Here is a 10,602-nt window from a genome sequence, read left to right on the forward strand (position 1 = left end):
TCCCTTTCTTTTCCCCCGCCTTCTGCCTTACCCACTGAAGGCTGCCCAGCCCGAGGCGCGGGGGTCGCCTTCAGCCGGTCCCTGCCGATGCTGCTGCACCGCCCGGCGGAGCCCGTCCCCGCCGGTCTGGACCGCTCGCCTCCGGCAGGGGGCGGGCTCGGACGCGGCTGCGCTGTCACGTGCCCGGAAGGCGCGCGTTGCCATGGCGATGGCCGCATGGCCCCGCAGTGCTGGGCGCTGCGGTGCTGCCGCTGCCGCCTGTTCCAGGTGCAGCAGGTGAGTGCGGGCCGGGCCGGGGGCAGCGGGGAGCGGGCCGGGACTGATCTCTCCGCTCCTTCCTAGGTCAAGCGGAGCAGGAAGTGGAGCTGCAGCGTGTGCGGCCAGCGGCAGGCGGTGCAGAAGGTGAGGGGCCGGGGGGAGGCCTATGCGGGGGGCAGCACCCAGCGAGGCGGAGACGGCCCCTGCGGGATGTTCTGGCTTTAATTAACACTCACCTGATTAAATTGCCTGGGGTGGAGCCGCACGTCGTGGGGTTCCCTAAGCTTTGTGCTCCTTGTTTACAGCTTTACGGGCAAGGGTCTGCCCAGGACTGTAGGCGCCATGTCCAGAAGCTAAACCTGCTGCAGGGTGAGGCAGAGGAAGCAGTCGGGTGGACCTCTCGGTACAGTGTTTTAATCTTTACCTGCTCGTCTATTTACGTGCGCTACGGCTGAGGGGTACCTCTTAGCGCCTGGGGTGCCTGGTACCTAATTTGGGCTCATGGGAGGGTTTTACCTGTTGTAAAGTTACGATGCGTGACAGTTCTGTCATCACCTCATAGGAATAAGCCATTTGTTTGGTTTAGTGCCCTGCCACGTTTCTTGTGACAAGGATTTTTTTTCCCAGGTACGTTTATTTGATCAATCATGTGCGTTGCTCACACCTTTACCCATGAAAATGCATGCAGTAAAGTTCGGTTTTGGAAGGGTTTTTCTAGTTGCCTTATTTACTGTTTGATGAGCTGACTGTGGAAATGCCCATCTCACAGACTGGCATCAGTGCAAAGGTGCATCCTCAGATGAAAATGTCCCCCACTCTGGGTGCTGCTGCAGGCACGCAGGGGTTTCACACTGAATCTGTTGTGTAATTGCTTCTGCCATTGATAAAAAAAAGACTTGTCTAATGCAGACATTTGGGTGTTAATTCCTGCTGGGCTGGAAAATCTGGGTAGCACTTTCCTGTTTATTTCATTCCCGAATCTGTTTACAAATCACCTGATCTTGAACCGGCCTTGACCTGCTCCAGCTTCCTTTTCACTCAAGGTTATTTCCAGAAATCAGTCAAAGCTTGTTAGATAACTGAGTTGCGTAAATGCAGTGCTTCAGGGTTGAGCTTTGGGAGGAAAACTCCTTGTTTGTTCCCTTTATCAAAAAGGGTTATTTCTAGTCTCAAAACATTGTGAAATTCAAAACATTGTGAAATAACTTCCCTTTTTTCCATGGTAGCTTGGGATATCATTAGTGGGGTTTAACCTGTGTCCCAAAGACACGCTGGGACATCGTGTCATAGCATCCCTAGTTATGATCAATTAGAATTTATCATTTCATGATTAGCGGCTTTAGAGCAAACTTGTTACTGTGTTTGCATAGAAACTACAACGCTTCTATAGAAGGCTATTCTCTAACTAGTATTTTCACATATTTGGGCAATGTATCTTGCAAATCCTTAATTTGACATTTCTTTTCTGTAGACCATTTATTTTTCTGACATGCTTCCTATCCGGAGTACCTGTCCATGCTTCCTATCCAATCCCTTGTGCTGTGAGTAGGTGATTTGAAAATTATAAACCATCAGAGAGAATTATGTTCTAGAAACTCTAAACTTCTGTTTTAGGTGCGTAGAAGACTCTGTGAATGACAGCAAAAATACAGCAGCCCAACATGAAGACAGTTCAGTCCAGCAGGTAAGATACCTTCAAAGCTGAAGTAAATACCAACCCATACTGACCCAGGTGAATCACAGTGATCCCTTTATAAGGTTCACACAGCTGGGATAGTATATGTAATCAGAGAGAGAACAAGATGTATACAGAAACTCTGTTCCACTGGGGCACTGAAGGTGGGAACATGACACAGGAACATGTCCTAAACTGACTTGTGATTTAAGGCATTCAGCACATACATAACAATGCTAAAAATGAGAACTCTGTATTTTGCTGTTCTCAGTCATTTTCCAATGTTATAGGAGGGAAGGGCAGAAGTCAGTCGCTGGAGTAAATATTTGGACAAGGACAATGAAGACCAGGAAGATGGGGAGGAGGAGGCAGGTACAGAAAGGCAACAGTTCTGTTCCCGAAGGAAGAACCCTGTGGAAGAACAAAGGTACAGAAAGGTCTTTAAATCTTGGTAATTCCTGCCCCTGAGCAGTGACATTTGGTTTGGAGGTGTGGGAAGTAGCTCAGCTCTGATAGCTCAATAAAGTACAGGTTGTAGTGTACAACCTGAGCTGAGCAGGGATTTGGTATATGGGGATAAAACTTCTCTTATTGCTACAGCCATGCATTTTGTGAACATTTCTGGTGACTTGTGAAATAAAATCACAGTGGAGCTAATCTGTCTCTTTTGTGAATGGTTTTCTTGGCCAGGAAACACCAGAAGAGCTTCCTCTCCAGTGATGCTCAGGAGTACGCTGAAGAAAATGAAGTTTCTCAGCTTGCCTACCAAGCCAAAAAGGTTAAAACTGGTTTAGTTATAGAAGATGCTTCCTACCAGTAAAACAAAACTTTCTCCTGACCTCTTTTATGTCATCATAATTTTGAATTCATGAGTCTTCCTCTGCTCTTCTATTTGAGTGATTGAGGAGGAGAAAAAAAATTGTCAGGAGTTTCTCCCTGAGAGTTTTTAGTCAGGTAAAAACAATGCCACCTTGTGTAGGCTGAGTGGTTGAGCTAGATTCCTGCCTCAGCACAGCTGCCATCTGTGGTGCTTTGCCTTACTGAGCAGTGGCACCTATGTAGTAATGCAGTGATTAAAGTTACTGTGATTACCTGGAGCACCAGTGAAGTTGACCTGAGTCTCCAAAGCCCAGAGCTCATAGGCCCACCCAGTGCACCAGCCCCAGCTCTGCCTCAGGGCTGGTGAGGATTTGGGTGCATTTGAAGGACCTGAGTGCTCTTTCTTCGCCTGCTTCTGTGTAGCTTGGCTGTGCATTCTGGATTTATAACCCAGCTCTCTCTTCTTACAGCGCAAGAAATGTTCAGTAGCAGTGCCTGATCAAGATGATGGAGATGCCATTTGTGGACACAGCATGGCTCCTGCTGTCTTTGAGTCCATAGTGCCTGAGAAGAATACACCAACCCCAAGTGCTTGTACCAAACCCTCCAAGTGGGAAAAATTTCTCTCACGTTCTAACTGCAGTGAAAATGCTGCCAGGATCACCTTATCACCACAGGAGGGCAGTGGAAGGTTGGGGCTACACAGCACAAGTGCTGCAGATGCTGATATGGTCAGTAGATGCTCAGAACAGGCCCAAAGAACTCTATCTCAGGGTACAGGTTTTGAATTTAAAAAGTGTGTTGCTAGCACTGAGCAGATTGGCTCAAAATTGCCTGGCAGCATGGTGCCCAGCATCAGTTGCTCAGCTGGGGAGGATGTGTTATTCAAAGAACCTCAAAGCCAATTGATAAGGGCAGGATCTGGTGTCATAGACACCACTGCAGGAAGGTGCTGTTCAGAAAGCACAAGGAGAGCAAACACCTTTGTTAACTGTAGCAATGGGCCAAAGCCTAGCATCACTTCTTGTGAACACCTCTTCTGCACAGGTGATGAGTTTGATGATGATCTCTGATAAGTTCAGGCATGTTTGGCACTGCTTTCTTGTTGTGTATCTTTGTAATGTAGTTGGTATGCCAAGTACTGAGGCAAGGTTTACTGTAAGCCTTAAAGGACTGCATTATTAAAGCTGTTTACTTGATGCACGGCTGTGTCTGGGGGAAAGGCATGAGGGTGGAAGCAACTGTTGCAGGGGACAAGGACTAAGGGTAGGGAGTGTTGTCCTTCAATCTCATCAGTTAGAAGGGAAGTAGGTCAGCTTGGGAGGAGAAAGTGCCCAGGCTCTAAGGATTCCAGGCCAGTACAATTAAAGTATGTGATTCATTCCCCAATACAAACTACAGCTTTTTTCTCCTGTTACCACCCTTAGCAACCCTTTCTTCCAGAGCAGGCTTCTGAACTAGCAAAGCATTTGACTTCTCTTCAGCAGTTCAGCCCTGAGGGTACCCAGAGGTACCACAGCCCTGGGCTGCTTCCCTTGCATAGGGAGCTGCCTGCTGTAAGCAACACGCTCTTAGCCTGGTCCTTTCACTTTTAACCTGGGTAGTTAAAACACTCACAGAGACTGATCACAGGAAGTAGTATTTATTTTTCCTCCATTCTACAAGCACTTAGAAACATGAGACAAACTCTTAGCAGGGAGAAAGATGAACCACTGAGTGAGTTGTACTGTATTGTCTGCTTTCAGGTAGAAGGCAAGTGCTTTGTGTTACAAAGATTACTACAAGTGAGGTGGCTGCTTGGAATACTGGATAGCATCTAGTGCTGCCCCAATGTCGCAGTTCTTTGTCTGCAGGAGTCGAGTGAGCCATCCACCCTCATCAGAGAAGCCCATGGACAGCATCTGGGACAGAGACTCAATAAGGCGAGGGTCTGCTTCTGTTAAGAGAAGAGAAAATTGAAGCAGTTCATGTAATTGGCAAAGTAGCCAAGGCAATACCACACATTAGATAGGTTGGCACTAATCCTGGTAAGTCTAGCATAGGGGTTTAAAAGCTAGGAGACATGCTCCCCATTGTCTGCTGGGAGGGAGGTATTTGAGATAGGAGATATATCACCACACCCCCATCACATATCACACTCAGCTGCAAGGAAACAGCTGAGTCAGACTCAGCTGGCCTTGCTGCAGGGCTGTGCACTGTTGATCTAGTTTAAGTGGCCTTGTATACTGTCACTGGCTCCAACCAAAATAATGCTGTCTTAAAGCCACACAAGGTACTAGTTCTCATTCTGCATCAAAAGGCTCTCTTGAAGAGTACATAGCAAGGACATGATTTAGGGTAACACCTTCTTTCATTTTGCTCAAATGGCATATTAGTAAGACTTTTGACCTTAGACTAAGACTCAGCTGCCCACATTCAAGAGGAGAACCAACTGACTGTCTAACAGGATACAAGAGATGCCATGCCTGCTAACAAAGTTACAGACAAGTTTAGCTGCAATGTATGTGACCTTAGTTTCTAGCATCTCCCAGAGCAGGTCTGCTTACATCAGGGAAGTTGGTAGTTCCTAAGTGAAAATTACTCTCTCCATGAAACCTGTACACATTCTCATACCTGGTGGTAGATGTGGGTAGAGTGCAGCTTCTCGCAGTCCTGTAGGTCCTGGCTGGGGAGGATCCCGAGATACATCCAGGGAGCTGGGACCAGTCTCTGGCATTTGCAGGGACTGAAGTTCACCTGTGGAAGGATCCACTTCTTTGGAAGATAAATGGGTCCAGTCCTCATCACCCCCTGATGAACTGCTGGATTCACTCTGTTCCTGAAATGGGAAGAAAAAGAGTCCAGATGCTGCACTAGTTTCCAGGTAGGCTGCATGCTCCTGCTATCTGCCTTTCCACAAGAAATCCCACCACCTGTGCTGTAAACTTGTAAAGCAAAGGTGCTGTGTATCACTTAATCATCTGGTATCTTAATATTCAGTCCCACAATGCATGCTAAATAATGATCTTCCTTTTTAGTAAAGCCCCATACTAAATTAGCGTCACAGTTCTTGTACCTGCGACTGGAAGCTGCCATCTTCCGTTTGTGTGGGCACAGGATCTATCACCATGTCTTGTATCTGCTCTGCAACAGTATTTACTTCTGCAGCAGGCTCTGTGTTATTCCAGTCTGGTTTGGTCTGAACATTCTGGTTAGAAGTACCACTGCTTGACTCAGCATTGCTCTTCTCTTGATTGGGAGCAGCAGGAGTCACTTTGCTTCTCTGTCCTCCATGTTCCACATCAATATCAACTTCAATACCTAGAAGTGCATTTGAGATGGAGAAAGTCTTACAGAGATTTTTCCAAAGCACAGTCTTAAATGAGCATGGATCAGTCCTCGTCTAAACACTGCAAGGTTTCAGTCTGCCATGTTACATGTAGCTAAGCACCAAATAGTCATCCTTTATCCTTTAGATAAGCCATATATTTAGAGGGTCAGGGCAGAAGTCATCCATGTCTACTTGAGGCACACAAACTCCTGAGTCACCACTGACTTAACATGTCGCCACTGTAACACTAGTATTAATGAAATCTTTCATTTCCTCCCAAAGGGAGGCTCTGAAACGGTACTGAGTGGCTGTTCTAAGCCTAGGCATTTTTAGTACCAGGAGTAAATTAAGCCTCTGAGGCTTAGTAGGATGAGGTAGTTCTGGTATCAGTCCCAACAGCTGCCTGCTGCTGTTAAAAGGACCTTTAAGCCAGTCTCAGGGATTGGGATAACAAACCATAAGCCACTTACCCAGGGGGCTCAGAAAAGCTGCCACACTCTCCCCAACATTCTTTAAGAAGGTGACATTGGGGTCCTGAGGCTGGCTGTTAGTAGAAGCTTCTAGAAAAACAACTTCTGTTAGCACACACAGATGCTCAGAGGGAAACAGCACCTACAGTTACCCCCATGAGATCTTGGTGCTTGCTTCCTGCCACTCACATACACTGACAACAGCAGCATAGAGACAAAAATCCAGCTCTGAGCTACCTCTGGGACAGAAAGCCAGTGGCATTAGCATTGTTAAGGCTCATTAGCCATGCTGAAAGGCAGATCTGGAGTAGTGACATGCTTGACCTAACAGTTTGGCTTGGTTTGGTTCCAGATACTCTCCTCTATCAGCATCCCCATTGACAGCAGGTATCCAAAGCATGCTTTAAAAATAATCCCATTCTGAAAGGTGCTAATTATTTCAAGCAAATTAGATTAGCTCCTATGTCTATTTTTCCACCCAGATTCTACCCTGTGCTGCAGAACCTCAGCTAGTCTGGCTCTACCACCACCTTGCTTACCATGGCATCTCCTCTTACCTTCCGCATTGGGTGGACTGGAGGCTGCAGCACTGGCTTGGGCTTGTTCAGAGTTCTGGCATGGAGGAGCAGGGCCAGGATATCCCCAGCAGTGCATCCATGGGAAGGGGGGAACACCATGCCGCATTTTACGGAGCCAGCGTCCCCGGGGAAGCCACTGTAAGGAGTAGAGTTCATGTGACTCTGTTCACACAGCTCCATTCTGAGTAATTGAAACTCAGGACTTAAGTTTGAGGTCCTTCAGGACCCTCCACAGATTTTCCTCACCTCAAATGGATTCAGCAGTGGACTTTGGAACATCACCATGTTGTGCTCCTTGTGGATGCCTTTACCCTCGCAGGTGCTGCACAGGTCATAGTCTGGGCAGACAGTGCACTTGAACCTGGCACCCACCACCGGCCCCTCGCAGCCATCGCAGATCACATTGGGATGCACCATGTCGCGGGGGGGCTCCTGGCTGCACTGCGAGCGATGCTCCCGCCTGCACTCCTTTTTCTCTATTAAGGGAAAGGAAACTTTGCATCAAGAACAGGTTACTATTTAAAGGTTGGAAATCAGGCAAAGGAGAAGGAAGCACAAGCAGCTCTTGTTGGTGCAGTATTGACTTACTAGGTCAGTTTATTTTTACACTGGCTGCCAAACACAAGCTGGGGGGGGCATGTAAAAGAACTTCAACCAAGTGCAAAGGGGATCCACAAAGATACCTGCTCCTCTAACTGAGCATGCCTTATCTAGAATAAACATGCCAAGAGACGTGTTATGGATTAATGCTGCACTACTGAGTTTGGCTTCTCATCCTACCTTCCTAAGCACTACAGGAACAAAATGTTTTCAAGAGAAGGACCCAGGAAGAGATGCCAGGAGGCAGAACAGGGACAAAAGCCACTGGCTTGTGTGACTCATTAAAGGGACTGCAGATAAAGCTTTGCAGATATCCACAATAACAGAAAGGAGTGTCTTCAGCACTCAATACACTGGAATTAAGGCCTCCTTATGCATTGTTGTAAGTATCAAAGATACCAGGGCCAGGCTGGTGTTTCCAGGGAGCCAGCATGACAACAGCGGCTCACATTGGGCCAGCCAAGATGACAGGGCTAGGAGGAAACTTGTGATCCGCTTGCCCCACCTCAGCAGGAAGAATTCCTATTCTGGTGTATTACCCTGCCCTTTATTTAACCTGCCCCCACAAACACCGCCGGTTACACCAGGCCCTTGAGGACAATGGGAAGGGTTGGTGCTTGTCTCTCCTATTTTCGGCACCCTGCCAGCAAGTACACAGCATGACATCGAGTCCTGCCGCCGCCCTTCGGGGCTGAGCGACGTTACCTTTGATGTAAACACGGAAGACGCCATCCTGCATGTAAGGCATCGCCATCTCCAGCTCCTCGTCGGTGGAAAACGCGATCAGGTCCCCATCTTCATCTAAAAGGGCAAAGCGCAGCTTTAGGTGCCCGGTCAAGTGTCACGGCGGCAGCCCGTGCTGGGTACGCCGGGGGTGCCAGCGGGGAGCCCTGTGCCCTGAGGCTTTCCCACCCCCCGGAGCACCCCTCTCGGGGCCTGACCCACCCCCGGTGCCCGCTCACCCTTATAGTGCATGCGGAAGGCGGGCGGCGGCCCGGCCCGCAGCAGCCCCTGGAAGAGCTCGGCGATGCGGTCATGGATGGCCTGGTAGCGGACGGGCAGCGGCAGTGCGAAGCGGCGGATCTCGCGGGCCGCCTCCTCCTTGCCCAGCAGGTAGGCTTTCACCGTCAGCGCCGCCATGGCTGTGGCGCAGCAGGAATTGCCGTCGAGGAGGCCGGGAGCTGGCGAGCGACGGGGCGGTAGCGGGAGGCGGATCGGGAGCAGCGGTCTTATAGTGCCGCGGGGAGGGGTCGCTCGTCCCGCCCACCGGTGGTAGGCTCCGCCCCCTGCGAGCCAGGCTCCGCCCCTCGGCCCTATTCGCACCACGGAGCTGCGGCCGGGGTGGTCCGCAGGGGTCTAGGGGAGCGGGGCTGTGCTGGTCACTGGAGCATCACCGGTGACTGGGCACTGGGGACCGCGTGCGGCGGTGGTGGTACCTTCTGGGTGGTCACAGTGGCCTCCAAGACCCGCTGGTGGGCAAACATGACTGCAGACCTGCAGTGCACCTCGAGGTCCACTGGTCCCCATCGCCTGCGTTAGGCGGGGCATGTGCTAACACAGCGCTTTGCCACCCTGGTCCTGTTCATCACCTTCATAACGCCAGCCCGGCCAGATGATGGAGGTGCGGTCCCTGTGCCTGCCCCACTCTTGCTGGGTGAAAACACCCATTGGAGGGCTTCACATGCTCAGCGTGGCAGGAATAAATAACTCTAAGGCTAATGCTCTTCCCTGAACTTGGTGTTTCAGAAGGGGGGGCTAAAAATAAAGATACTGATATAAACACAACTGACATTAAGGAGGATGTTCTGGGGGCTTTCCAAGCTGGTTGGCAGCAGTGTTCTCGTGCAGATCAGATACAGTTGACAGGCCTCTTAATCTGGCCATGGGAATCCAGCTGGCAGAACACACCATCTGTGCCATCCAAGGGTAATTAAATAAAGATGGATCGATGATTATTAGGTGCCTCATTGGTATTAATTCCCTCTCACCCAAGGGCCTGACCGCTCTGACTATTCGTAACATATTTCTTGGTTTAGGATAATAAAAGCTCAGGAGAAACTGTAATGATTTACCATCTTCTGCAATCAAGAGAAGGATAAGTTTTAATTGCCACAATGGGAAGGTAGTTTATTTCTTGACCTAAAGTATATATGTTAAAACACTTGGCTTTCCATATAGCTACATTTTTGGCATATGTGTGGCAATTTTGACATTGCATCACTTCTCTGGAAAAGACTATTTACAATAAAAAGGTTGCCCTTTTAAACTTAAAACCTTTACTAGTATTTTCTAGGAATTTCAATTTCCAGGTATGGCATGGCAGTATTCCACTGTGAAGCCATGAGTTTAAGTTTAAACATGAACAGATTCAGATTTAAGCATGATGATGCAGCACAGGGAATGATTCACCAGCTTTTACAGCACGAGATATTGAAAGGTTTGGGCATGTGCATCACATTCACCTTCCCTTCTGCCTGTTTGCTGTGTGTATTCTTATTTCTGAAAGCGCTGGTGAAAGCTACTGACTTGACACCATTGGATTATTGCTTTTCTCTATAAAATGAGAAGGGTTAGCAGTTGTAGGACATGCAGCACAGGACACTGCCAATGCTGACTCTGCCTTGCCAAGCAACACCTCCAGTGTGTCCATCTCATGTCCTGTTTCTGAGGACCCTGATGGCCACATTTGGTCTCGTTTATAGAGCCAGAGATTTGTACTTTGGGACCCAGCCCCAGCACATCCTTTCCTTAGGAAGGGTTGCTGCCATCTTAGATAGGACCGATTGCCTATTCCCCTCTCCATCATGCCTAGGTGTTCGAGGCACAGTGAGTTGTCCTCAAGTTGCTGGGTCTTTGCAAGCCACTTGTGTCTCCACATTAATCAATGCATTT

General features: G+C 48.8%; 2 protein-coding genes across 5 annotated transcripts; one reads left to right on the forward strand and one right to left on the reverse strand.

The window, feature by feature from the left end:
- The first annotated feature begins 191 nt into the window (after positions 1 to 191).
- MRNIP (MRN complex interacting protein) lies at positions 192 to 3,951 on the forward strand. Of its 2 annotated transcripts, XM_065690305.1 has the most exons (7): positions 192 to 276; positions 343 to 402; positions 564 to 661; positions 1,873 to 1,942; positions 2,224 to 2,360; positions 2,624 to 2,711; positions 3,223 to 3,951. In XM_065690305.1, the coding sequence occupies exons 1-7, from the start codon at positions 217 to 219 to the stop codon at positions 3,823 to 3,825; spliced, it is 1,116 nt and encodes a 371-aa protein (XP_065546377.1). In that variant the 5' UTR covers positions 192 to 216; the 3' UTR covers positions 3,826 to 3,951. The 2 variants fall into 2 exon arrangements, with proteins under 2 accessions (XP_065546377.1, XP_065546378.1); XM_065690306.1 differs by lacking the exons at positions 192 to 276; positions 343 to 402; positions 564 to 661 and adding exons at positions 741 to 885; positions 1,730 to 1,799.
- Positions 3,952 to 4,378: 427 nt separating this feature from the next.
- SQSTM1 (sequestosome 1) lies at positions 4,379 to 8,928 on the reverse strand. Of its 3 annotated transcripts, none has more exons than XM_065690302.1 (8): positions 8,673 to 8,928; positions 8,416 to 8,511; positions 7,357 to 7,586; positions 7,090 to 7,246; positions 6,533 to 6,619; positions 5,808 to 6,052; positions 5,366 to 5,570; positions 4,379 to 4,688 (listed from the first exon to the last, which is right to left on the reverse strand). In XM_065690302.1, exons 1-8 carry the CDS (start codon positions 8,848 to 8,850, stop codon positions 4,531 to 4,533), a joined length of 1,356 nt encoding a protein of 451 aa, XP_065546374.1. In that variant the 5' UTR covers positions 8,851 to 8,928; the 3' UTR covers positions 4,379 to 4,530. The 3 variants fall into 3 exon arrangements, with proteins under 3 accessions (XP_065546374.1, XP_065546376.1, XP_065546375.1); XM_065690304.1 differs by having other exon boundaries at positions 6,533 to 6,622; positions 8,673 to 8,885; XM_065690303.1 differs by lacking the exon at positions 6,533 to 6,619.
- Positions 8,929 to 10,602: the final 1,674 nt, after the last annotated feature.

This window comes from Lathamus discolor, chromosome 10 (genome assembly GCF_037157495.1).
Source record: "Lathamus discolor isolate bLatDis1 chromosome 10, bLatDis1.hap1, whole genome shotgun sequence".
NCBI classification, from domain to species: domain Eukaryota; kingdom Metazoa; phylum Chordata; class Aves; order Psittaciformes; family Psittacidae; genus Lathamus; species Lathamus discolor.

Coding starts and splice junctions, on each gene's coding strand:
- MRNIP (XM_065690305.1), top strand. CDS start 217: ATGGCCCCGCAGTGCTGGGCGCTGCGGTGCTGCCGCTGCCGCCTGTTC. Junction 403..563: donor AGCGGCAGGCGGTGCAGAAG/GTGAGGGGCCGG, acceptor CCTTGTTTACAG/CTTTACGGGCAAGGGTCTGC. Junction 2,361..2,623: donor AACCCTGTGGAAGAACAAAG/GTACAGAAAGGT, acceptor TTTCTTGGCCAG/GAAACACCAGAAGAGCTTCC.
- SQSTM1 (XM_065690304.1), bottom strand. CDS start 8,850: ATGGCGGCGCTGACGGTGAAAGCCTACCTGCTGGGCAAGGAGGAGGCG. Junction 8,512..8,672: donor CTTCCGCATGCACTATAAGG/GTGAGCGGGCAC, acceptor TTGCCCTTTTAG/ATGAAGATGGGGACCTGATC. Junction 6,053..6,532: donor AGCTTTTCTGAGCCCCCTGG/GTAAGTGGCTTA, acceptor ATGCACTTCTAG/GTATTGAAGTTGATATTGAT.